The sequence below is a fragment of the Cryptomeria japonica genome, chromosome 11 (genome assembly GCF_030272615.1).
Source record: "Cryptomeria japonica chromosome 11, Sugi_1.0, whole genome shotgun sequence".
In the NCBI taxonomy this organism is placed as follows: Eukaryota; Viridiplantae; Streptophyta; class Pinopsida; order Cupressales; family Cupressaceae; genus Cryptomeria; species Cryptomeria japonica.
In genome coordinates, this window is record NC_081415.1 from 477,086,053 (window position 1) to 477,110,732 (window position 24,680).

The window sequence follows — 24,680 nt, forward strand, 5'->3', positions numbered from 1 at the left end:
GATCTTGATGCAACAAGAATTCATATTAGTTCCTTGAAGAGAAACTTGAATATTGTTGATGATTTCATTAATGACTTGAAGGATCAAGTGAACACTTCAAGAGACAAAAGGAAAGAATTGATGGACAAGCTAAAGGAGAAAGAAGATCAAATCATGGAAAATCAGGGTAAAGCTGATGAAGTTGACAAGCTTGAGAGAGAGAATGTTGCATTAAAAAATGAGATGCAATCCATTGTGATGAGGCTGACTAAGGAGATTTAGAACCGGAAGAAAAATGAAGTGAATCTAGCACAATCATTGAAGGAAAGAGCATATGAATGTTTCACGCTTACTTATGAGAATGATCAGTTGAAGCTAGAGTTGACACAATCAAGGAATAATGATCAAGAAATTTAAAGACAAATTGTTGCCTTAAGGGACGAACTTTCTACTACTAATGATTACAAAGACAAATTCAAAGATAGCTCAGCAAGGCTTGATGATATGCTGGAAAGTTAGAGACATGGAAAGGACATGCGAGGACTTGGATTTGAGAAAAAAGAATCCTCCGGATCTGGACAAAGTAATGCAAAACCTAATCAGAAGAAGAGCAAGAATCCTCCGGTAAGACAACCTAATGCCCATAAATTCAATGGTAGATGCTTTACTTGCAATAAATTCAGTCATATGTTGAATCAATGTAGAAGTGGGATGAATAATGGAATGAACAACATGAATAATGCTCCTACCTTTACCGGTCAGTATTTCATATGCAATAATTTTGGTCACAAGTCAAATATGTGTAGAGCAGAAATGAATAACTTCCAAAATAAGAGGTGCTATTCTTGTGGGATGTTTAAACATATCTCTAACCAGTGTAGGATGAGATCAAATCAAATGAACTTTAGACCTGTGCAGAATATTGTTTGTCGTGCATGCAATAAAACCAGTCACATTGCTAAGTACTATAGAAGAAAGAATAGTGCTTCGGTAGACAAGAACAAATCAGATGAGAAGGGAAAGGCAAATGTAGAAGAGATCAAAGACAATCATGAGAAGATGTGGGTCAAAAAAGATGAATCCAAAGTAGACAATGCATTTGCATCTAAATCTGGTGCAGGATCTTCATCTGGTAACTAGGGATTTATGCCTTAGGGGGGACTTTCCATGCAGAGTCTAAGAACCCCCTCTTCGATGATCTTCAATCGATTTAGGGATGTTGTAGAAGGCTTCAATTGAACATGCAGATGTTATCCAGAAGTTTTAGAGAAGATTTGATGCTCCGGTAAGCAACTCTATGAAAATCAAGGTAACTGGTTGCAACATTTATTGCAATAAGAATTATGTTTTCAAAGGTTAAAAGGGAATTTCAAAGCTTCATTCATCCCAATGTGATCAAGAGAATAGTGTAGAGCAGAAGAGCGAAGTAATTTGGTGATCTTAATAATGATTTCAGTGATCCTAAAGAGAATTCCAGCGCCCGGCTGCGAATTAAGGTATTTATCTATTTCAAATCATCAGTTTCCGCAAACCCTAAGTTCGGAATGGCTTCAGCTTTTGGAATTGCTACCCCATTGGTTGTCGAGATTAAGGATAGAGCCAGACTTGTTTTCAAGAAACACCCTTTCAAGTCTATTGAAGACGATCTGGAAGGTGCATTTTCTTTGGTACCTTACGATGTCCTTCACAATGAGGATATTAGGGCATACATCCATTGTGATCTTGAGGACCTTGAAAATTCTGATATGTTGAACTTGTATAACAAACACTTGGTGGACAATTTGGGAAACCTCAAACCAGAGTATAAGGTTCTTCAAGACAAGGGTTTTTTGCAATTCGTCCATTTTCCATTGTTTGATGAAGCAATGTGGATCTGTTTTATTCTCAGTTGAGTCCATGATGAGTTCATATGGCTTGATAGGCCTCACAAGATCACTAAACATGCAATTTGAGTTATGACATGCCTTGGTGAAACCAGTGAAGTACCTGGCCTAAGAAAAGTATCAAATAACACGGTGATAGCAACTATTGGTTCCAAGTTCAACAACATAGCAATGGCTATCAGTGACATTCTGGAGCATGATGTGAAGTTTGCATCAATGATGGTCGGATACAATGTTTACCAGTCAAGCAGACACAACTCCGTCTCTGAAACTGCCATATATACAACATATCAGATGCTCAAGAATGACATGAGGTATTATCTATGTACATCCCTTCTAAATGAGCTGATGAGTAATTTGAAGAAAATTAAGCAAGACAAGAAGCACACTTTTAAATATGGAACTCTCGTTATTTGCTTGGCCTTATATTTCTTAAATGAGATACTCGGTGTAAATGGAAAGGTCCAATGGGCCTATGATAGATCGGTGGCAATGCAAATCAAAGAGGGATTATGGAGAATAGGAGATGCCACAATGAGAATATCTACTCTCTAGGGTTAACTCTCTAGGGTTATTTCAAAACTTTCCAAACCACAGTGAAGAACATAGAAAGAATCCCTAAGGAGATTGTGGAGAAGTATGAGCAAACTATTTGCTTTATGGTTGATAAAGATCAATGTCAAATGGAAGTCGTGGAGCCTAGGATAGTTTGGATCATGCCCATGGGGTATAAAGTTGACTCTATCACGCCTGAGGCATATGCTCAACACCTATTGAGCCAGCCGGTTGATCCAAAAGAAGAAATATTTAGAACATTCAAGGAGAAAGACCTTGAATTGCACAGACAGTTCACTGCACCTGCTAGAAAAAGGAAAGTTGCAAGGATAGTTGAGGAAGTGGCAATGCAGGTGAGATTCACCAAGGAGGAGGTGAAGCAGGCCAAAGAAAAACATGCACAGATGGAGGCAAAAGAAAAAACCAAGAAGCCTAAGGCCGACCTAATTCCCTCCAAAGCTCAATCAAAGGATGCCAAAACTACCCCTGCTCCAATAGCACCATCTTCAGGGCAGAGCCCATCTGGGAAGGGAGTTTTGAAGCATAAGGAGAAGCCCAAACGGACTTATGTTTTTGTATCTTGACCCCTTATGAGCTTTGGTTTGGTCATGTTCCTACTGTCAAATATTTCAAAGTTTTTGGTAGCAAATGTTATATCAAAAGAGATGAAGATATACGAAAGTTTGATGCTAGAAGAGATGAAGGTATCTTTCTGGGATATTATACAAATAGCAAATCCTATTGGTGCTATAATAAGAGATTGAGAGATAGTTGTGAGTGCAAGTGTGAAGGTGGATGAAACCCTTAGGAAGGAGATCAAAGCTTATGATGAAGGTCAACATGTTGTTTTAGCTCCTATTCAACCCGAAGAGCCTAAGTAGAATGATCCGGTAGAGACTGTTAATCCGGATTTTGCTGCTACCAGTGATGATGTGCAGGAACCTGAATATCTGAACAATTAGAAGACTATGAGGTATGTAAGTGAATCATTCTGAGAATCGGATTGTTGGTGATAAGAATAAAGGTGTGATGACTAGAAGAAGGTTAGCTACAAAAGAAATATGTTTGATTTCTAAAGTTGAACCTAAAGATGTTGTTGAATCCTATAAAGATGATAACTAGATTAGAGCCATGGAAGAAGAGTTAGATCAGATTGAAAAGAACAACACTTGGAAACTTGTGCCTAGACCTAAGGATAAAAATGTTATTGATACTAAATGGGTTTTTAGGAACAAATTGAATAAAGCCGGTGAAGTAGTCAGAAATAAAGCCAGACTGGTCTGCAAAGGATATTCACAGGAAGAAGGGATTTATTATGAAGAAACTTTTTCTCTGGTTTCTAGAATTGAAGCTGTTAGATTGTTCCTTGCTTATGCTGCTTATAAAGATTTCAAGGTATATCAGATGGATGTCAAATCTACATTTTTGAATGGTGATCTAGAAGAAGAAGTTTACATTGAATATCCAGATGGATTTTCACTATTAGATGATAGAGACATGGTATGTAAGTTGAAGAAATCACTTTATGGATTGAAACAAGCTCTTAGAGCCTAGTATGCTAGAAAAGACAAATACTTGCTAAAATCAGGATTTATCAAAGGTGTTGTTGATAGTAATATGTACTTTAAGATTGAAAATGATAACATTTTGATTGTTGAAGTCTTTGTTGATGACATTATCTTTGGTGGTGATGATGACATGAGTATGAAGTTTGCCCATGATATGCAAAAAAAAATTGATATGTCTATGATTGGTGAGATAAAAATTTTCTTAGGTTTGCAAATTGCACAAACAGGAAAAGGTATCTTTATATCTCAAACTAAGTATGTGAAGGAATTGCTGAAAAAGTTTGGACTAGATGATTCCAAACCGGTTGGAACTCCTATGGTGACTTATTGTAAATTGTCTAAAAATGATGAATCTCCTAAAGCTAATCAGAGTTTGTACAGATCTATGGTTGGTGGACTGCTATATCTTACTCAAACTAGGCCTGACATTATGCATGTTGTGTGTATGACTGCTAGATATCAAGTTGATCTGAAGGAGAGTCATGCTACTGTTGTTAACAGAATATTCAGATATCTAAAGGGAATTGAAAATTATGGTTTATGGTATCCAAAGAATGATGATTTCATGTTGTGTTCTTACACTGATGCAAATTGGGTTGGTGATGTTGATGACCAAAAGACTAGTACCGGTGGAGCATTCTTTTTAGGTAAGAAATTGGTTTCATGGGCTAGCAAGAAACAAGATTCAATATCTTTATCTACTGTTGAAGTTGAGTACATTGTTGCTACTAATAATTGCACTCAGATAGTTTGGATGAAGCAAATGTTAAAAGATATCAAAGTTATTTATGATGAGCCTACTGTTATATACTATGATAATTCTAGTGCTATAAACATGTCAAAGAATTTGGTGCAACATTAAAAAACTAAGCATATATCAATCAAATATAATTACTTGAGAGAGAAAGTCAATGAATAGAAGAAGAAGCTAGAATATGTATCTACAAAGGAACAAATTGTTGATATTTTCACTAAGCCTTTGCCTATACATTTGTCTGTTTGAGAGACAAATTAGGGGTATCCACCCCTCTTGATGAGAACTAGATGCATTGAGTTGCATTGATCCAGTGAAATTCAAAGCCTTATTATTTTATTTGGATTGATGAGATGGTGTTGCTCCTCTGCTGGAGTAGTCTGTTGATTTGGTTGTGTGTCCCAGGGGGGGAGAGATTCGTGATTTTATTTTGGGAGAGAGTTTGGTTTTCTATTTTGGTGATCTTTGGCATTGTTGTCAAAGGGGGAGAGATATCATGTGAAAAAAAACTACTTTATCTATCTTATCTTAGGGGGAGTTTGTTGGTGATATCTTCTTTATTTGCATTGGTTGTTTTTCACATTCATATGTTGCCATCAATGTCAAAGGGGGAGATTGTTGGATTATTGGGGAGATTGTTGGATTTGGTTGATCATTGTTGCTAGGATATGTTATTGTCATTGATGTCAACATATTCCTATGAGTTACTCCGGTGAGTTTGGGAAGAGTTTTTGGTCCAGTTTTGTAGTTTGATTTTGTTGATCACTGTTTTGCAGAATCCTGTATTTCCTTTGGTATATTCTAGTGTGATCAAATCATGTGCTGAGACTTTGGATTATTGTTTGGAATGATCTTATGTATCTTGATTTCAAATGGTTCCTCATTTGGTGCTCTGCAAGTTATCTTTCCTCGTGACAGTTGCTGATTGGTTGTGTTCTTGAGCTTTGAGATGTTGACCGATGAATATTTGAAAAGAGGTGTTGGTGCAACTATTTTGGATGATTCTAATGTACTTGTTGGTGTTTCTTAGTTGTGTCCTATTTGTTTTGGCGATCTACATTGATCGTTATGCGATTTTTTGGTGATTTCTATGAACCGGTGATGATTTGCGTGTTATGTAGTATTTCTGGCAATGTAGCATGTTGCGGTTGATCTTGGCGGGATTTCTGGTGGATGTAATCATTTGAGAATTTGAATTAAGTCCATGCTATGTCACGTAAATCATTATATTGGTTAGGTGGTCAATTCTTGTATCGTGTAATGTAATTTTTGTAATTATGAGTTGAGGGTTGAGGGTTTAGCTGACCTTGTTATCAAGGTTGATGATTTGTATATATATGTGATATACTTATGTAATTTAGGTGTTGGTATTGTGTCTGCATTATAAGAGAGAGGTAAATGTGTAGACAAGGATATATCATTCAACGAAGTGTTGAGGTGAGATTGATGTTGTAGGGAAGACAATTGTGCTTAACTGGAACTGTCATCAAGCATTTGTAGATGCTATTATTGCAGTTCATTCCTTCTGAATTGTGGTCCGAATCATATTGTAAGTCAGTGAGACTTCCCTAAGGGTTGTAGCCTTCCGAGCATATATCTTTTGAGCAGTGAGTTTTAGGTAGTGTGCCTGAATGCATGTGCATTCCCCATTGTAATATTTTCACATACTACTGTAGAGTATCATCTTAGTGTGGGTAGGTTCCCACCGTGGTTTTTCCCTTAATCGGGTTTTACACGTCAAAATCTTGGTTTTATGTGTTGTGATGTTAATTTGCTTATCTGTTATTGTTGCAGTTTATTCATTTATGTTCTAGAGTTTAATTTGTTGAGATCCAGTGAGGATTGATTCCCTGCCCCCTTCTCAATCTTCCTTCTTGATTGTTGCTAACACACCTATGCAAATAAGTCATGACTCCTCCTAATCTACGTAAATGTCACAAAATGTGCAAACCTTTCTAAAGCCCTCTCTTTGCAGAGATATTCAGAAGTGAAATTTGTAAAGGACAAGTTATTTTGAGCCAAATCTTCGTTCCGATTTTAAGCTCCAGCTATTTATTATTTACTAATGCTTCAAGTTTGATTCTGTAGAAAAATACTAAAATATGAATTAAATTGTAAGCAAATTATTCATGATTTCATACGTATATAATAAAACCTCATACCAACTCAATACATTGCACTTGAAATTAAAAACATATCTCATTACTTAATAATATTTGTAGCTTTCAACAAGACCAAGTATTTAGGAACATAAAAAGAATAAAAAAATAAAATTTGAAATCCAAAAACATTGAATTGACAATATATTTGTACTTGTACCCTACCACCTATGTAGTATAATTAGGAGCATCTCCTCTCTACAGAGGACTTCCACTAACTAGAAAAATGCATTTATCCTTTCTTTGTTATATAACTTCCTAAATCTTATAGTCTAATATATGCCAAGGTAAGAGTTGAACAATAAAATCCTCTACTTTTCTCCATTCTAAACTAACCAGTAAAAAGTCACTAAAATAAGAATTAAATTGTAAGCAGATTATTCATGCTTTCATACATACAATAAAATCTCACACTACCTCAATTATAATAGTCCACCTCTACACATTTGACATTAAACCAACTTTGCTCCATAGTTTCTACATTGCACTTGAAATTAGAAATATATCTTATTACTTAACAATATTTGTAGATTTCAACAAGACCAAGTATTTAGGAACATAGAAGGAATACAAAAACAAAGCTTGGAATCCAAAAACATTGATTTACAATATATTTGTACTTGTACCCTACCACTTGTATAGTATAATTAGGAGCATTTTCTCTCTACATAAGACATTTCCACTAACTAGAAAAATGCATTTGTCCTTTCTTTGTTATATAACTTCCTAAATCTTACAGTCTAATATGTGCCAAGGTAAGAGTTAAACAATAAAACCCTCTACTTTTCTCCATTCTAAACTAACAGTTGTCACAAAAGTGTGCACCCTTGATGAACTCTCAAGCTCATCAACCCTATGACATATTGAAACAACCTCAAGTGTGGGACCTTGCATTGGTGAGGCTGAATCTCTGGAGAAGGTCAACTTTCTTTCCAATCTGATGCAAGTGTTGGTCTAACCCGTGTTGACGTGTATTTTATACACAATCATACACAGAATAAAATACCGAGAGGCATCTTATCCTCTCTTGAGAAAATAGTCTCTAACTGCTGAAGATCTGCAAAAAGGATCAGTTAGATGGACTCCAAGGTTCTTTTAGTGGGGTCTCCACGTGTGGACAAGCTTTTTAGTGGTATGATGTGATTTGCTGTTTCCTCCAAGGCGTCTTACGGATTCCAAAAGGCTCGAAGATTCTACTAAACTAAAAAGGAACTTTCAAAAAATAGCAAAAGGATAGGGTTTAAGGAAGTCTAATCTAGCCTAACCCTATGAACGACTTAGCATGAATGAGATTTGGCAAGACTCAACCAACTTCAATTTTTCCATAAGATAACAACTCAATTGAAATTAGTGCGATCTTCTAAGGTAATAATGATGTTCAATGCATCAAAGACCAAGGACACTACTACGAAGGTACATATCCTAGATACGAAAATGCTTGAAGGTTAAGGACTCAAAATGTTCTCCAGTCGACCACGCAAGGCGTTCCTACAATCAGCAAGAAGCTAGTGGTTTGGATTGCGAATCCCACCAAATATCAAATCTCACACTTAGTCTTTCAAATTAACAAGCTACTTTGATTGAGCGTGATTCAAGTACATCCAACAACCATGAAGATAACTTAAGAAATTTGCAACAAAACACCATAACTTCAATATTTTATTGATTTCCAAGTCATCATATACAACAATTGCTTGAATTTCTCTCTTCAAGACTCAATCTTGCTACAAAATAAAAATTGCTTCTAAGTCTGATCTTTCTATTTCAATCTTATCTGACTATTCGACTATTAACTATTACACTCTTTTTTAAATGAAATGAAAAATGGGGGTATAAATAGCATCCCCAGCTACAATGAAAGGTCCAGATTGAAAATAAATCAATGGACAAGATCATGACACCTAAACCCTAATTAGGGTTTGTTACAAATGACCTCCTTTTTACTGAACAATATTAAATGCATAGCCAAATATTAAATTCGGCACAAAAACCTAGGAGGTATCAACCAATGAGAAATAAGATGTCATGTCATCTGTAACAACCTTTCATCTAGAATCTTATTCCCTTTCCAATTCTCTTTCTTAGCATATGCAATGAATTTTGTCATGATTCCTTCGATTTCTGTGATTGGAATCTCGGGAAGATTCTTGATACTCTCTTCTAAGTGGATGACCTGATCGAATGCATCTAGAAGAGCTGCGTCCCAAGTAGGTTCAAGTTCCTTTGTTCTATCAATCAGGAGCATGGTGGCATACATCTGATCATACTGCTCATCTGTAACATCTGCGTCCTTACGAAAGATGATCTTGATTCTATCCTCAAATTCTTGGATATCCACATCTATCTCGACCTCGATCCTTCTGCCAAGAATGGTACGAAGTACCTCAAATACTCTGTCCTGGATCGGATTGATCACCTCCTCAACTTGACCACATCTAACACTGATGTCCTCGAAGAGAACACTCTTTATATGGAGTAAGGTTGACCATTGAAACAAACTGTGAGAATCACCCTCCAAGATCCTCTCCTGCGCTAAAACTCTTCTGGATGTATGTCTTATTACTTTCAAGACAGGGATGACAACGTCCTTGGTATGGGCAAATGCAGCTACTGTTGCCATCAATCTGTGGATTATCTCAAGGACTTGGATAGCCTGATGGGTGATCTTCGACATCCTCGAAACAAATTCTATGGCCACTGTGTGAGATCTATCCATCCAACTACATGTACGCTGGACCAGGTTCCTGAATCTTTCTGCTTCATTGATCGATTGAAGGGGCAATGCCTGCACTGGTGATCTAACTGGATCCTGACGTCCCAAAGGTTCATTGATGTGACTGAAATATGTCCTCCATGCACCGACCTCTCTCTCCAGCTTTCTATTCTTTTCTACTTCTTCTCTAAACTTGTCCTTCAATGCCTCAAATGTGTCGGTGGCATCATCTAAAGTCTGCTCTACTGTGGATGGTCCTAACTCAAAAGTCTGTACATCATAATCTTCTGCTAGGATCTCACCCTCATATTTATCTGCTGCCGGTGTAGCTATCTGCAATTTTCTAGATCCAGTCTCATCTCGAATCATCTTGGACATCTTTGTAGCCTTCTTCTTTTCTGTTATCACATGTGAACGTCCAACAAGGCTCTCTAAATCAATTGCACTGTCCTCGTCCTCTACTACGATCACCTTAGTCAATCTTTCCTTCAACCAATCTGGGATATTCGATCTTGTCTCTTGAACTTGAATTTCTTTATGTACTATTTCTTCTTGTCTGGGAGGAGATGTTACTTCATTATCCTCTTCTAACTCATAATCTTGGAGAGATCCATCTGACAAAACATGCTGTGCCTGTCCTTCCTCCTGCCTGTCATTCTGTACCATCGACTCCATGGACTCTTCCACTCGAACTGTTCTATCCTCTGGTCTGGAAGAAGTACCCGGTGTTTGATCTTTGTTGGCACCTAGCTTTTTCTTGGAAGGCTCTTTCTTTTCTGATCTTTCCTTTCTCTTCGAACCTCTCGAATGGAGATTGCCCTCACTGGCACATCGAAAGTTACCTTCACCTGAATTCCTAGGATTAGGATTGCCTTCACTAACACTGGCTCCACCTTCGGCTGGTTTCTCTTCCAAAGTAAAAGACATAGCTATGCCTTGTTCTCTCAACTTCTGATGCTGAACGTCTACCCATCTGCGAATACAAGACAAGACTGGTGCCATCAAATCATCTAAATCCACGACCTCAGGTTCATTCCAATTCAAACTAATTGTTTTGCTTTCTCTGTCATATGAAGACTGGATGTGCCTGTCGTTGTCCTAAGCTTGGTCGGCCACTCTGTAAATCCTGCATTTCCTGATGAAATCCAAAGGCAATCTAGAATGTATCTTTCGTTTCACTTCGAGATCATCTAGGAGGTTCATCATAAAATCTTCAATCTGGTACTCATGTCTAAATCTTCTACCGACCGTCTCCTCTAAATGTCCATGTGGATCAAAACTATTCCTCCAAGCAAAAGATGAAAAAGAATACAAGGCTAACTCCTTCTCTGCGTCATCCATGGCTAAGACATTAGGACATACCTCAACTGAATTACCCAAAATAATAGGTACCTGAACTCCATTCTGATGTCTGTGTCTGAACGCCTTCACATATGCTACCAACTGCCTTGTTACCTCAAGTAACACAATTCTGTCTGTCGGGTACCTTGGCAACATGTATGGAGGTAAAGGACATCCATGCACTCTAATGTAAGTGAACTTGGGAAACTGAATGAACCAAGCACCGTACCTCTTGATGAATTCCTGGGCATCCTGAGATAATCTGTTGTGAATCCCTCCTTGCAACGTCCTTGTGATGTTCATCGTGAAAGTATCATTGACTAACTTGTAGTTCTTCCCTGGCGGATGATGCAAGTAGGTATAGGATTCACAAGCTCTGACCTCGCCGGGTCCTCTTCCAATCATTCCTCTGTGAGGTAGTCCTGCATACTCAACACTTCTGATCAACGCATAGATGACGTATGAACTCATGTGGAAGGACTTAGTAGCCCTGAGTCTCCTCAACTGTACGTCTAGGCAATGGCTAATTATCCTAGCCCAATGTATTGTACCCTTTCCTTGAACAATCACCTGGATGAAGTAAAACATCCATTTCTCAAAATAGAAGGCATGAGGTGCTCCTGTAACTCTGTTGAGCATGGTAATCAAATCTCTGTACTCCTCCTGGAAATCAATCCTGTGCGGTGTGTTCGGTACTTTGCTCAGACGGGGACGACTCTTTAGTAGCCAGTTTTTGTTGATTATGCTTAGGCAAGCATCTGGATCATCATCGTACACTGATCTGGCTCCTTCAATGCTCTTATATATCATGTCCCTGTGCTCTGGAAGATGGAAAGCTTCACTTATGGCTTCCTCTAAAAGGTACGCCAAAGTGTTTCCCTCATTGGACACAATTGTCCTGGACTGTGGATTGTAGTGACGGGCACACTCGATCATCAACTCGTGGCACTGAATAGCTGGAGGAAAACCGGCCGCCTTAATGATGCCACTCTCTATTATTCTCCGGGCAACAGGTGATGGCTTGCCGATGTAAGGGACCTCTCGGAACTTCTTCGTGCTAAAGTTCCCCAAGTTTGTATCTCCAATGTTGCTCCACTTCGACACGATCTTGGTCTCCACTTCTTCGGTCTTCTGATCTTCTTTCATGAGAGCCGAGCGGCTGGTGGATGCTCCCGCCTTCGGGGTCGCCATACCTACACAACATTTCATTATAAAGACTAGATTTTGCAATAAATAGTGTAAATAAGAGAGAAAAGTTTTTAGGAAACATCATGATAAGTCTTTAGAGTTATCATTTCCTAAAAAACAACAATTGAGCCAAGAGATTTCAAAATTCAAAATTTCAAAATTTAAAATATGACGACGAATGAATAAAGCAATAATAATTAAATCGCCATACCTCGATAGAGAGCTAACTCTAGAATGCAAAAAACAAAATTCGCCTAGGCAAAATTGAGGTATAAAATAATCTTCAATATGATCTCCTCAAAATTGACTTTGCCACCTTTGGATTTCAATATGATCTTCAAGTATCGCCTTTGGCGTGGTCTTAAATGATCTTCAAATTTGCCCTTGACAAATCGCTCAAACAAATCCTCCAAGTCTTTAGCAAATTCGCCTTAATGTATCCTCAAGTTCGCATTTGGTGTGGTCTTCAAATTCGCACCACCCTTTGATAACTAAGCGCCACCCTTGGTTTGAATTCGCACCACCTTTGAACACACTTCGCACTATATTCGCTTCTCCTCAATTCGCATGAAGAAAGGTAAAAATGATTATGTGAAAATGAAAATTTCCACTCCCCTTATATAGCGCTTGCAATCGATTTATCCCTTAGGCCGACTTGGAGATAAAAAACACTTTTTAAAAATGACTTTAAATGATTTGCAATAAAATAAGAAGGCCGACCTCCTTAAATGAGCGCTTGAAATCGATTTTATATTAATTAATTAATTAATTATTAATGCCTTGCGTTTTTATTTTTGCAAATTTCGATTTTAAAAGATAAAGGCAAAATAATTAATAAAGGCAACGCCACATTAAATGCAAGTTAAAATGGATTTTCAATTTTTTTATCGAACTTGGCATTTAAGAAAATTTGAATTTGTTTGTTTGGCGCCAAAAATATGAAAATGGAAGGGACGTACCTCATCGCTCTGGTCCCTTGGAGAGGGACAGGAGCGATCCATGATTTTGTCTTGATTTTTGCATTTTCTACGTTCAACTCTTTCATCTCCACGTTCAAAATCGATCATCATGATGGGTTCTTCGAATTTGATCATCTTGCATGTGCGTTCATGGGTCCCTTTTTGGATGTCCATCGCCCTGGTCCTTGTCCAAAGGACAGGAGCGATCTTCTAATTTCCACGTTCAATATGCATCTTCTATCTTCGATCTTCATAGTAGGGCGAATAACACCTATGCTTGTTCCTTTTGCGTTTGTTTCATTTGTTTGCACGAAGTGTTTGGACGCTTTGAGGTATCATCGCCCTTGTCCCTTGGAGAGGGACAGGAGCGATCCATGTTTTTCTCCTTAACCTTGGCAAGTTTGCACTTCGATCTTCATTGTAATGTCTTCTAAACGCCGTCCCTTACCTTGCTTAACCTTGCCTTGCTTCGTTTTTGAAAGAATATGAGCGCTTTTGGTGATATCGCCTTGGTCCTTGTCGAAAGGACAGGAGCGATGTGAGCTTTTACCCTGATTGGCAATGTTTGGACGTTCAACACTCTTGCGAATTATCTTCAAACGATGCCTTGGACCATATGCTATCTTATGACGTCTTGACTTAGCTTGAACTTGAAGCAAAACGAGGAATCCAAAGCAAATCGCCCTGGTCCCTTGGAGAGGGACAAGAGCGATATAGTCTCCATGCTCAAAATGATGATCATTTTACGTTCAAAACCCTTGTATATCATCCTTTTATCATACCATGGACCTTCTAAAACATTGCAACATCTTGTCCTTACGTAAATTTTGCATGAAATGGCCAATGCATCTAACATCGCCCTGGTCCCTTCCTGAGGGACAGGAGCGATCTAGGCTATAGGGTGCGAATTTCATCATTGTGACAACCTTTTAATGTTCGTGCTTGCTAGAGACGCCTTGAAATGTCCCTCGCCACCTTGTCTTGACTTGGATCGACCTTGAACTTGCGTAGGAAGCAACATCATCCTTGTATCGCCCTTGTCCCTTGGAGAGGGACAGGAGCGATCCTCCTTTTGTAGCCTTTATCTCACCTTGCCAGGTTCCGAGTTTATATTCAACGAACTCGTCCTTCTTCACTCTATTCGTTCATGCCTTGACATTGTTTGTAACTTTGCAAGAAAATCAATTATATCAAAAATCGCTCTGGTCCCTTCCTGAGGGACAGGAGCGAACTAGGCATTTAGCACTGTTATGGACGTCCCAAAAATCTTCAATTTATATTCAACGCATTTATCTCATGTTTTTCCTTGTTTTTGAACGTAAACTTGCCTTGACCTTTGTCTGGATTTTGCATAATGAAGGAAATCGCTCTGGTCCCTGGGAGAGGGACGAGAGCTACAAGGTACCTCGCCCTGGTCCCTTGGAGAGGGACAGGAGCGATTTGGTCAATATAGGTCATTCTCCTTCGTTTTTGCATCTCAAATTATATTCATTTGGCAAAGCATCTTCCTTTGGACGTCCTCAAATCATTAAGTCTTCGAAATCTTGCAAGGACAAGGCGAAATTGAATTTGTAGCTCCGGTCCTTCACTGAGGGACAGGAGCGATTTTCCTCCTGGAGGCATTTCTGTGCTCATGAAAATCTTCAATTTATATTCAATGGAAAAATATCGCCATTCTCCATCACTTCCAACTCGAAATTTGTCTGGACTCTGCAGGGACAATGAGATATTTGAAAATGAGCTCCCGTCCTTCACTGAGGGACAGGAGCGATTTTGCTCCTACAGGCCAAAATAACATGATTTTTCACATTTTAACACTTCACGAGGCGAAAACAAACCAATTCCAATGCCCAGGATCAAAATCAAAAAAAGTCAAAATTTGGTCAAAATATTCAATCGGACAAAAAATTCTCATTGACCGTTGACACTTAGACAAATTTAAGCTCTGCATTAACATTCCTATTGAAAATTAGACCATTTTGGCGAATTCATTGCATTCAAAACTTGCATCCTAGAAAAGAAGCTCAAAACTCAAAAACGACTGGATTCTGGCTTGAAAAGACAAAATTTAAAACCCTAAGGCTTGACCCTAAATCCAGACGACTAACTAACTAACAAAACCCTAAAAAAAAACGAAAACAAAAACGAACGAAAAAAAACAAGCAAAAAGAGGGGGTCCCCATTTGCGATGGGGCGATGTGTGAAATGGTCACAACAACCCGACACTAATAAATCCTAATCTATTGATTTGAGAGGGGAAAGGGTTAGAAAGAATGCTTGAAAGGGGAAAGAGATTTGCACCTAGATTGAAATTTGATCTCCTTGCTTATATTTGCATACAACATCAATAAAACTACCTAAGGTATACACTAGTTTCTACCTAAATCAACTCCCTATTTGCATGAGTAAAGGATGGAATTCTTATAAGATAGCAAGAGGAATTGACAATAGTTCACAGATGATATCCAAAGATGGTTCAGCACAATCACTTACACTAAGAAAAAAAATGAAGATGTATTCAAACAAGAAGGTAATGACAAGTAAATTCTATTAGTGCAAGGCAAAGCAAAAGTTTACAAATCACAAAAAAACATGTATTTTGAGATAAAAAAAGAAAATAAGATCCTTGAAAAGCGTTACAAAATTGTCTTTATAGTTCAGGCATAACTGAGATAGATTATAGTTAAGAAACCCTAACCCTACCTAGGGTTAGGTTACAAAATATCAGAGGGAGGATCAAATCAAAAGATTGATATGATAGCGTGAATTACAGTCTGAATATATCTTCCACATCTAGGAAGAAACAAAATATCCCCACAAAAAGGAGAAATCTATGTGTTCAATGCACTTGCAGAGCACAAAAGTCTCCACTCTGCATTGAATACCCCTAGATGGCATCTGAAATCGGTCTGCACATCAAGTCTAAAGTAATGGTAGAAATTCCAGTGGTTGAGTTGAGATTTGATCAGATTTGGGGCACCGCCTGAGCCAAAAAAGATGATTTCAACTACCCACTCAACAACCACTCTTAACAGAGCATTCAAATCCCAACGGCTCTTGCAAGATTGAATTCTGGTCATTCGATCCTCCAAGTCACATGAAGATGGACACGCAAGAACACACCACTTAGCCCTCCAAAGGGCTCAAAAAGAGTTTAGAACATGGCCATTGATCGGCCCCTTTAAGTTAAAATCCACGACCGTAGATGTGCCACATAGCGAGCCAGGTCTACTTGTCTGTCATTACTTCACAGGGGTTGAAAAGTCAGCGCCTATGTTCTTCATGAAATGGTGAAAGCTATCGCCATTTCACAATTTTGAAATGTTTCATTGGCTTTAACTACCGCAAAATGGCGATAACCTTTTAGGTTACCACATCCACTTCGTAGCTTCACGAGGAGGGCCTCGTCTTTCCATTTTGTCTTCGTGAAACCGCAAAGTCTTCAAACCTAGCATTATCTGCCCTTGGCCCTCCTATCGCTATTTCGTCGAGGGGGGCCCACCAGTGAGTTTGGTCCTCGCGAAGTAGCGAAATGCTTAGCCTTTTCGCCATTTCGTGGGGGGAACTAAATAATAAGTTCCCCGCTCCACGAAATGGCAAAAGCCATGAAGCTTGTCTACTAGTAAAAGGGGAAAGGGGAAATTGGTCCCGCCATGGACTAAGGCCCCTTTGGCCGGTAGATGTAAGTGATTTGATGGCTTGGGCCAGTCAACACAAAGATAGAAATTTAGAGCCCGAGAAGGATAGAAAGAAAAAATGCCTTAGGGTTTAGGGTTTTAGGGCTTTATTAAGAGGTTTATAGCAAGGTTTAGCCAGTTAATTTTTTCTTAGATTAGTTTTTTTCGTGGTTAAGGTTGACATGAATTTAGTTAACACTAACCAAACTAATGAGAGGAACTAATCAACTTTAAAGTCATAACTACTCATACTTTCATACTTTCATAGTAAAAATATTAATCATTACATTAAATTAATATATACTTTAATTATTAAAACATATCTCCCGAGATTACAAAGTTTACCACATTATGAATAATGATTTGTTAGCGTGGGAATGGTCCGGCGTTGCACAAGCAATGATTCGGCATGGAATAAGGAGAGCGTAAGGTATATATGGAATAAGAACCAGCAGATAAAAAGCTGATTTGTTTATTCTACTTATAGCTTTCTGTTACAGAGCTCCATGTTGCCAAACCATCTGATTGGGTCCAAAGAAAACCAAGAACAAAAAAAGAAAAAGGTCGTTTCAATGAACAGATGGAAACCGTTTGGTATATCCAATTCATGTTTATCAGTTGCTGAAAACGTGTAATACTTAGATAAAACGAGCATTTATAGCCCTGACCAGTGGCAGGGACTCTGTGAATGCCAGTGAGGCCTCACTGACCTGTGCTACTGTAGATCTTGATTTATTTTTGTTCGGTAAGCCGTTCACAATGAAATTTTGTGCTTTTGAAAAACATTACCATTCTACCTATTCACAGAAATATGGAAACGAGGTTAGAGATTCAGCCAAAAAAAGCTGTGCGAATGAAATCTGATTTTATTTTTTTTAAATTCGCAAGGGCCGTTTGTACATGCAAAATCTTTTTGATTGATATATAATGGGAGTGGTGCAGAAAAGAGGCATCCGAGTTTTAACAGTTTATTTAACAGGTCAGTCAGTTCGTGGAAAAATTTAAATTCAGAAGTCCAAAATCATGTCGTTTCGTACAAAAATCAGTGCAGGAAAAAGGAATTGAGCTCCATTTCTTGGAGACAGAAAGTTCTCTGGGAAATTATTTCTGGAGTAATTTTCCCCATAATCGCTTGAAGCATGTCAAACCCTAAGAAACGGAAGAATTCATTCAAGGATGTGGCAAAAAAGGTAAAGGAGATCAGTGTCCAGTTGAAGAAAATGAAAATTCCTTTCTCTGTTCTGAATGGAGATTCTCCAGAGAAATTGGAAAGAAAGAAGAGTATCAGCCGTTGGAGACTCAAGGGGGTTCCCCAGGGATGTTTGGCTGTCTATGTCGGCCAAGAAAGGCAAAGATTTGTGATTCCGACGACTTATTTATCGCATCCGGTATTTATGATGCTTCTGGAGAAAGCAAGGGAAGAATATGGATTCAAGCAGAAAGAGGGCTTGACAGTTCCCTGTGATGTGGAGGCCTTTGAAAACGCCATGTTCATAATTCAAAGCAGTCAATCGGCTTCCGGACAGTTTAATCTCGAAACCCTGGTGAACAATCTTCCTCTCAAAACCCCACCTTTGACGCCGCATGAGTGAAATTCCAGCACAACGCCTTCGAATTTTTTTCTTGTGATTTTCTGTAATTCAGTTTTGAAATTCGAATGGAATTGAAGCATGTCAAAGTGTTATAACGTAAATATTTTAGTCAAGGAACCCCATCCTCCGGAAAAAATAAAAAAATAAAAAAATGCTGCAATTCTGTGTCTGAAATTACAGTTGAAGGAGCTTTCTTTGATAAAGATGTACAAATGTTGAAACGTTTGTGTAAAGAGAAAGTTCTTAAAGTATATGAATGTCTGATGAGAGAACTTGAGAAGGTGCAGAAGAAAAACAGTTAAGAAATCTTCAGGGGATATGTTATATTGCTTGGATGCTACATTTATCAAAGATTATGCAGGCTCTCTTGGGTAAATTAAAACCTGCACAATTTTATTAGCAGGCTTTGTTGGCTAAGTGTAATTGCAAGCTGCTTTTCCCACTGTTTTTGTGGTCCACCCATCTTCTCCTTTGATTAATGATTATAATTATATTCTTATGAGAGTAAAATAGCTATATAATATTTTATATTATGTCTTTAACAGCTACTCGAATAAATAGATTTCTAGCAGTGTAAAGGGCATGCACTAATGCCACTTTAGACTCTTGTCATTGTTGTTACTGGATGCTTCCATAAGATTTGAACAGAAAGTACCCTGTACAGCTTCAATTTTAAAACTATTCTATATAAAATAACAAAATGAAAATGAAATTTTTTCATGAACGATCTCTCTAGTTCTTGATTGCAACAACTCAGCAAAATGGATGCAATTTAACACAAACAATACAAGTTTAAAAAGAGCAAAAAACGATAACAGCAATTACGGTTTACCTGATGAAGGCATGGTGTGATGGAAGCTATCAATCTAGAACTCTCTCCTTTGCTTCAGTTATTTTTGATGTGTGTGCATATTTTTGTTAAGGCACCCAAATGTGTTGGTCTAAAATAAATTGAAATTTGTAATAACAAATAAAACCAAAGTAATATATATTTATGTGTTTTTCCCTCTCTGCTGTCACAGGTGGGCTATATTTTGTCAAAATGTTGAAGGAAATCCCATACAAGCATGCTCAACACAGGCTCACATTTACCTTGATTCTATAGATTTGAAAAATAGCTTTGAGTTTCCAACATTTAGAATTCTTCATAATGTAAATTGCCTAGGACAATTTGCTCCATAAGGTGAAGCAACCTGCAAAAATAAGATAATCGATGAGGGTGTTAAGCTCCCTTCATCAGTCTCCAAACAAAAAGTTCTTTTAAGAAAGCCATGACATTAATTTTGTATCAGTATTTCAACACAATTTTGATCAATGAACATCAATCTGAATAGATCTCAGTAAGTTGGCAGAGCCATAACTACCTCATGACATGATACAATAGATAGATACTACAAAGAACTTCAAATCTCATATAAGCTACGAAGAAAATTAGTCAGAATTTGAAATCATTCAAGAGAATTTGTGCGTAAAGTCTTCTTTATTGAATTTTGTGCATAAGCTTTTGTGAAGGCTGTGATGATTGGGAGTGGCACTTACTACTACAACATCTGAAATAAAAAAATCCATTTTCAATTATGCTTTGATGGATATCCATATCCTCTTCCGAAGCTTCAAATTGAGCACAGGCAGGTAGGATGCTGGTTTGCATTTGTTTAAAAGTTTCTAAAGCCTTTTCAACAAACACATTTTGAACATGTTTCTCAAACAGCTGTTCTTTGAGTTCACATGCCTTGCCTATGCTTCCATTTTGCATACATTTCTACAATATATCTGAATACAGAGCAAGAGGGAGAGAGGGAGAGTGGGGGTTCATAAGATCACATTTCGTTGAGGCATTTATTCAAACATTTGACATGCTTCCACATTTTTTGATACATGTCTACCATATAGCAGAGAGGGAAAGGAGATGCATGCAACCACATTTATTTGAAGCATTTTGTCAAACAGTTCACGCACATTGTCTATGCTTCCACATTTGGTTGAAACATTTTGTCAAACAGTTCAAGCACATTGTCTATGCTTCCACATTTTGCGTACATGTCTACCATATATGTGAACCCCTCTTTATCTTTACACAAATATATGTGAATCCAAACCAAGAAAACAACATGATGTGCTATGAGCATATGAAAGGGCTATAGAAAGCTCCTCAATGGGTTGAACTATATTACAAAAAGCATGGAATACGCATACACACAACATCTGATTCCATTTCAAGGAGGTAATGCTTATGTACACAATTTGTAAAACATGGTGATTATCTTCCCTTCATGTACTCATAAATAGCATGAACATTTAGATACCTTAATAGGAAGGACAACATGCTTGCTTCCATTGAAGTGTTAGACCTGTAAAAAAACAGAGCAACAAAACATTGTTTTGGATAAGATAAAAAATAAAAATACAAAGTTGAAATGTGAAGTAGGAAAGAATCTAAACCTAAGGATTCTCTAAATAAAATTTAAATCTAATTTTGAAACTCAACTTTGATTATCGACATGATCAGCAGATGCAGCACTCTTAACCCTATTCCTTGACCTTTACTGTAATATTTTTGAAATAGTGCAATAGATCCTGGTTACTACCACTGAGTTTGAAGTGGCCTGACTTTCCTTGTGCTTAACCTATTACTCACTGCTAATACCAGCAGTTCATCAGGATGACAATTATTTCATTTGACAAAAAGTTTTAACAAATATTACATATAGCAAATACTTTTGATCAAAAAATAATAAATGCATATTGTTGTAGGACAGTCTTAAGTGAGGGGAAAAGAGGCTTCGCAAAAAAGACAGCAAGAGATTAATATCTAAATTTTAATTTTAATTTGACTAAATTGTAGATATTAATATCTACTATTTACTAGAAATATGAATTATTCAGGTCATAGTCCTTTCAATTTTGGGATCTGCGGAAAACAGAGCAGAATTGAAACAATAATTAACAATAATTATACACTAATTCAATCCCGCATGACAAGTGCCTCATAGCATTGATCCAGTGCATGTGATGTCTAGAGTCCGAGTTATTTACCTCATGTTTCAATCAATTTTCTAACAACATAAAAGAGCGTGCAATAATGCTACTCTGAGACTTTTATCATTGTTTTTACTTGATCTGCTTCAATGAAATTTGGAATAGTGTATTTTTAAATAGTATCAGGAATTGTAATAATTATAAAGTATTTTTAAAAAAATTTAAAAATTAAAATACATAAAAATGTCCTATTTCTTTTAAATATATTTTTGTTTAAAGAATTTAAAATGTTTATATTAAATGAATAAGTTTTAATTTATTTGTAAATGTGAGTTTTTAATTTTGATTATTATGTATCATGTTTATTAAAGAGAATTCTAATTGTAAAAGGATTAACAAAAAATTAATAAGTATTTTATAGTTTATTTATGTCTATTGTATTGTTGGACATAGAAATGACAATAATAGAAATGACAATAATTTTATTTTAAATTTATGCATGTAATATGAGTAAAGGTTCACAAGAAGATGGAGAACTCGTAGCATGAGAATGTATGCCTCTTGCAACCCAAATTGATAAGGATTGATTATTATCAAAGGGTCTTTGACTTAGACATATAGTTCATTTGTCATCATTATTACTCTATGATAGATACATGCTCATTGCTCTTGTAGGGTATTGAGTTTCATAGAATAAGATTTTTCATCTTTCTATTAGTGACATTATCATTGTTGTTGAGGATGTAAGGAATATTATAACAATCCCTCTTAGAGGTAGATGGATATAGACATACTATACCAGAATATAGTTGGAATTCTAGATATATTGGTGTAGTACAATCCATGAGGTCATAACAAAGATGTTGTGTCATATGTGGATATTGCTCTTAGAGAATCATCTCGAAGATGTGAGTGGTTAGTTATCATTTCTAGTACCTTACTCGTTCTATATGGCAAGATTTAATTAGATTTTGAATAAGATAGAGGAGCACTAATGATTATTTGGTTGGTTTTGATTTATATTTCCCTCATTTTTATGATAATTTAAATATATTCTTGGGTGAATATTATCTAGGGCTTCTAGTTGCTATAGAGGTAGGTAGAACATTGGATTTATAACTTTGTTGGCTTGTTTCTCTTTAGTACTTTTACTTTTTGAGGGTAGAGGACCCTTCTTGGTTTTCATATCTTTTTTTCCAATTTCTCCTTCAAATCTTATCTCTTTAGCATTTTTCTTTTCCTTCTCATTAGTGTAAATTTCCAAGCCATAGACCTTTATGAGGTGGGATATTTAGGGTTGAATAGAATTAGTTGGATGGTACCTTCTATTAGTTCATTTGATGCCTCATATGGTCTACTATCAATTATACCAAAATGTTATGTAGTTCTCTTGCTTCTAAATTAGTTTGTTATAGTCAACCATAAAAATTACATCCTTTTCCAATATCCTCACTATATCATAAGTGGATCGTTCCCATTATTTCTCATATCCATACTAGCAAATAGCCATATCAAGGAAACCCTCCAAATTATGAGCACTTATTCGCTCTACTATTGATAGTTGGATTTCCATATACTTAGTTTTAAAAAATTACCTTAGGAATTATAGGGCTAATTGAATGACCAATGAGAGATACCTATATTCATAGTGGCTCTTCTTTATTTTCTTTAAATTATCATTAATTGACCCCTTACAATTTGGTAGAGATTAGAGTCTTTTCAATTCACGTAACCATATGATATGCAACATAAATTTAAATTATTATGGTATAATCCTCTATTTTGGTATGAAAGATATTTTAGGTAATGCATTTTATGGCATATCTTAAACTTTATCATTCCTATTTTATCTAGCACATAAAAATTTCAAATGAAATATGACACTTGTCAATGTAGTGATACATTTCTTATCAACCTTCTTGTGTTTTTATCCTTTATTTCATAATAATATTATATGATGAGAGGATAATATTGGTTCCTAAAACCACTGCTACGTTTCTTAAAAAATTATTTCACTCACAAGGTCAAGGTTGCCATCATGCGAGTAAAATTAACTCATCAATAGATCATGGAGGGTTAAAGGATTTAGCTCTAGGGGAGAGTTAAATATCCTACATTTGGATATCATCTTAGACTTAGGAGAGTAATCAAAAAATAACTATGTACAACCAAACCCAACTCAATGTCTTGGTTCCAAAGACTATAACTAAACCAAGAATAGCTAGTTGCATATAGCCATTATATAGCTAATAGAAACATGCAATCATGACCCATATTAAATGAATTATTTTGAGTCCCATTGAAGATAAATCCATAGTTATATCACTAGATTATGAATGTAAAAAAACCACTCCTACTCTTATGTACTACTAATTTGTGTTTTTGCTTAATGGTGTGAGATTAGAATATGGTCCCAAATCAATACCTATTCATTAGGAAATAGAGTCACATATATAAAATTGGATAGTAAAGTGAAACATGAAGACAATAATTATGTATTTGTATGCACCATAATGATGACAATTTTAATATATAGAACAAACTTAATCATTTAGAAACAAACTGCACAATTCTATTTGAGACATGCAAAAGGCCATTACAAAGGCTATAATATTTGGAATATTGTTAAATTTATCAATTTCATGTTATGATCATACCAAAAGATATAGAAAGAGAAAACCTAGTTAATAATTGTCCCCTAAATATTTATAGGTGCTCATGGAGACATCCACACACAACCTTCCATATAAAGACATTTATATCTAACTTTGAATAACAATTTTTTTTCTCAAAATGGTTTGGACTTGCAAAGTTTAAGTACTAGAAAGGTTTGGTGCCCACACATGCATCTAACAAATTTGTTGGTAGATTCTCGACACCAATTGATGGAGATGCCCCACAAATGTTGAACAATATTTCTTCCCTTAGGAAGAAGAAATGCCACAAATATGTGCAAGATGACCCATGAATTTTTCTAGATTCTACACATGGTCCAATTATTGAAATGATGCCCATCATGGATGCCCAATAATCTCCAAGACAATGTTATAAGCTCACAAATGATTATAAATATATGCATAATCTACCATGATAGAAGTTGATATAGGCAAGGCAAGAGAAAGATCCAAAGATGACAATGGTGATATAACTTCACTAAAGCTAACATAAAAAAGAAGATGAACATCCTCAATGGTGTCTCTCGAATGTCCTCATTCTGATTGCTCTAGCTCTATTTCATTTTGATGATGGACCATGGAGTGTGATCCAAAACATTGATCCAAAAAATTGAACATAATTTAATCCAGAAATAACATCATCTAATATCATGAATTG

At 36.6% G+C, this 24,680-nt stretch overlaps 1 protein-coding gene and 1 long non-coding RNA gene across 2 annotated transcripts; one reads left to right on the plus strand and one right to left on the minus strand.

Annotated features, from left to right (window-relative positions):
* Nucleotides 1-17,915: 17,915 nt before the first annotated feature.
* LOC131069033 (auxin-responsive protein SAUR32) lies at nt 17,916-18,368 on the plus strand. Its single transcript, XM_059214636.1, has one exon. The coding sequence runs from the start codon at nt 17,916-17,918 to the stop codon at nt 18,366-18,368; it is 453 nt and encodes a 150-aa protein (XP_059070619.1).
* A 919-nt stretch (nt 18,369-19,287) lies between these two features.
* On the minus strand, nt 19,288-21,338 carry LOC131069041 (uncharacterized). Its single transcript, XR_009112094.2, has 3 exons — nt 20,857-21,338; nt 20,675-20,719; nt 19,288-19,561 (listed from the first exon to the last, which is right to left on the minus strand). It is a non-coding gene; the product is annotated as an uncharacterized LOC131069041 (long non-coding RNA).
* Between the last annotated feature and the right edge of the window lie 3,342 nt (nt 21,339-24,680).

Coding starts and splice junctions, on each gene's coding strand:
- LOC131069033 (XM_059214636.1), top strand. CDS start 17,916: ATGTCAAACCCTAAGAAACGGAAGAATTCATTCAAGGATGTGGCAAAA.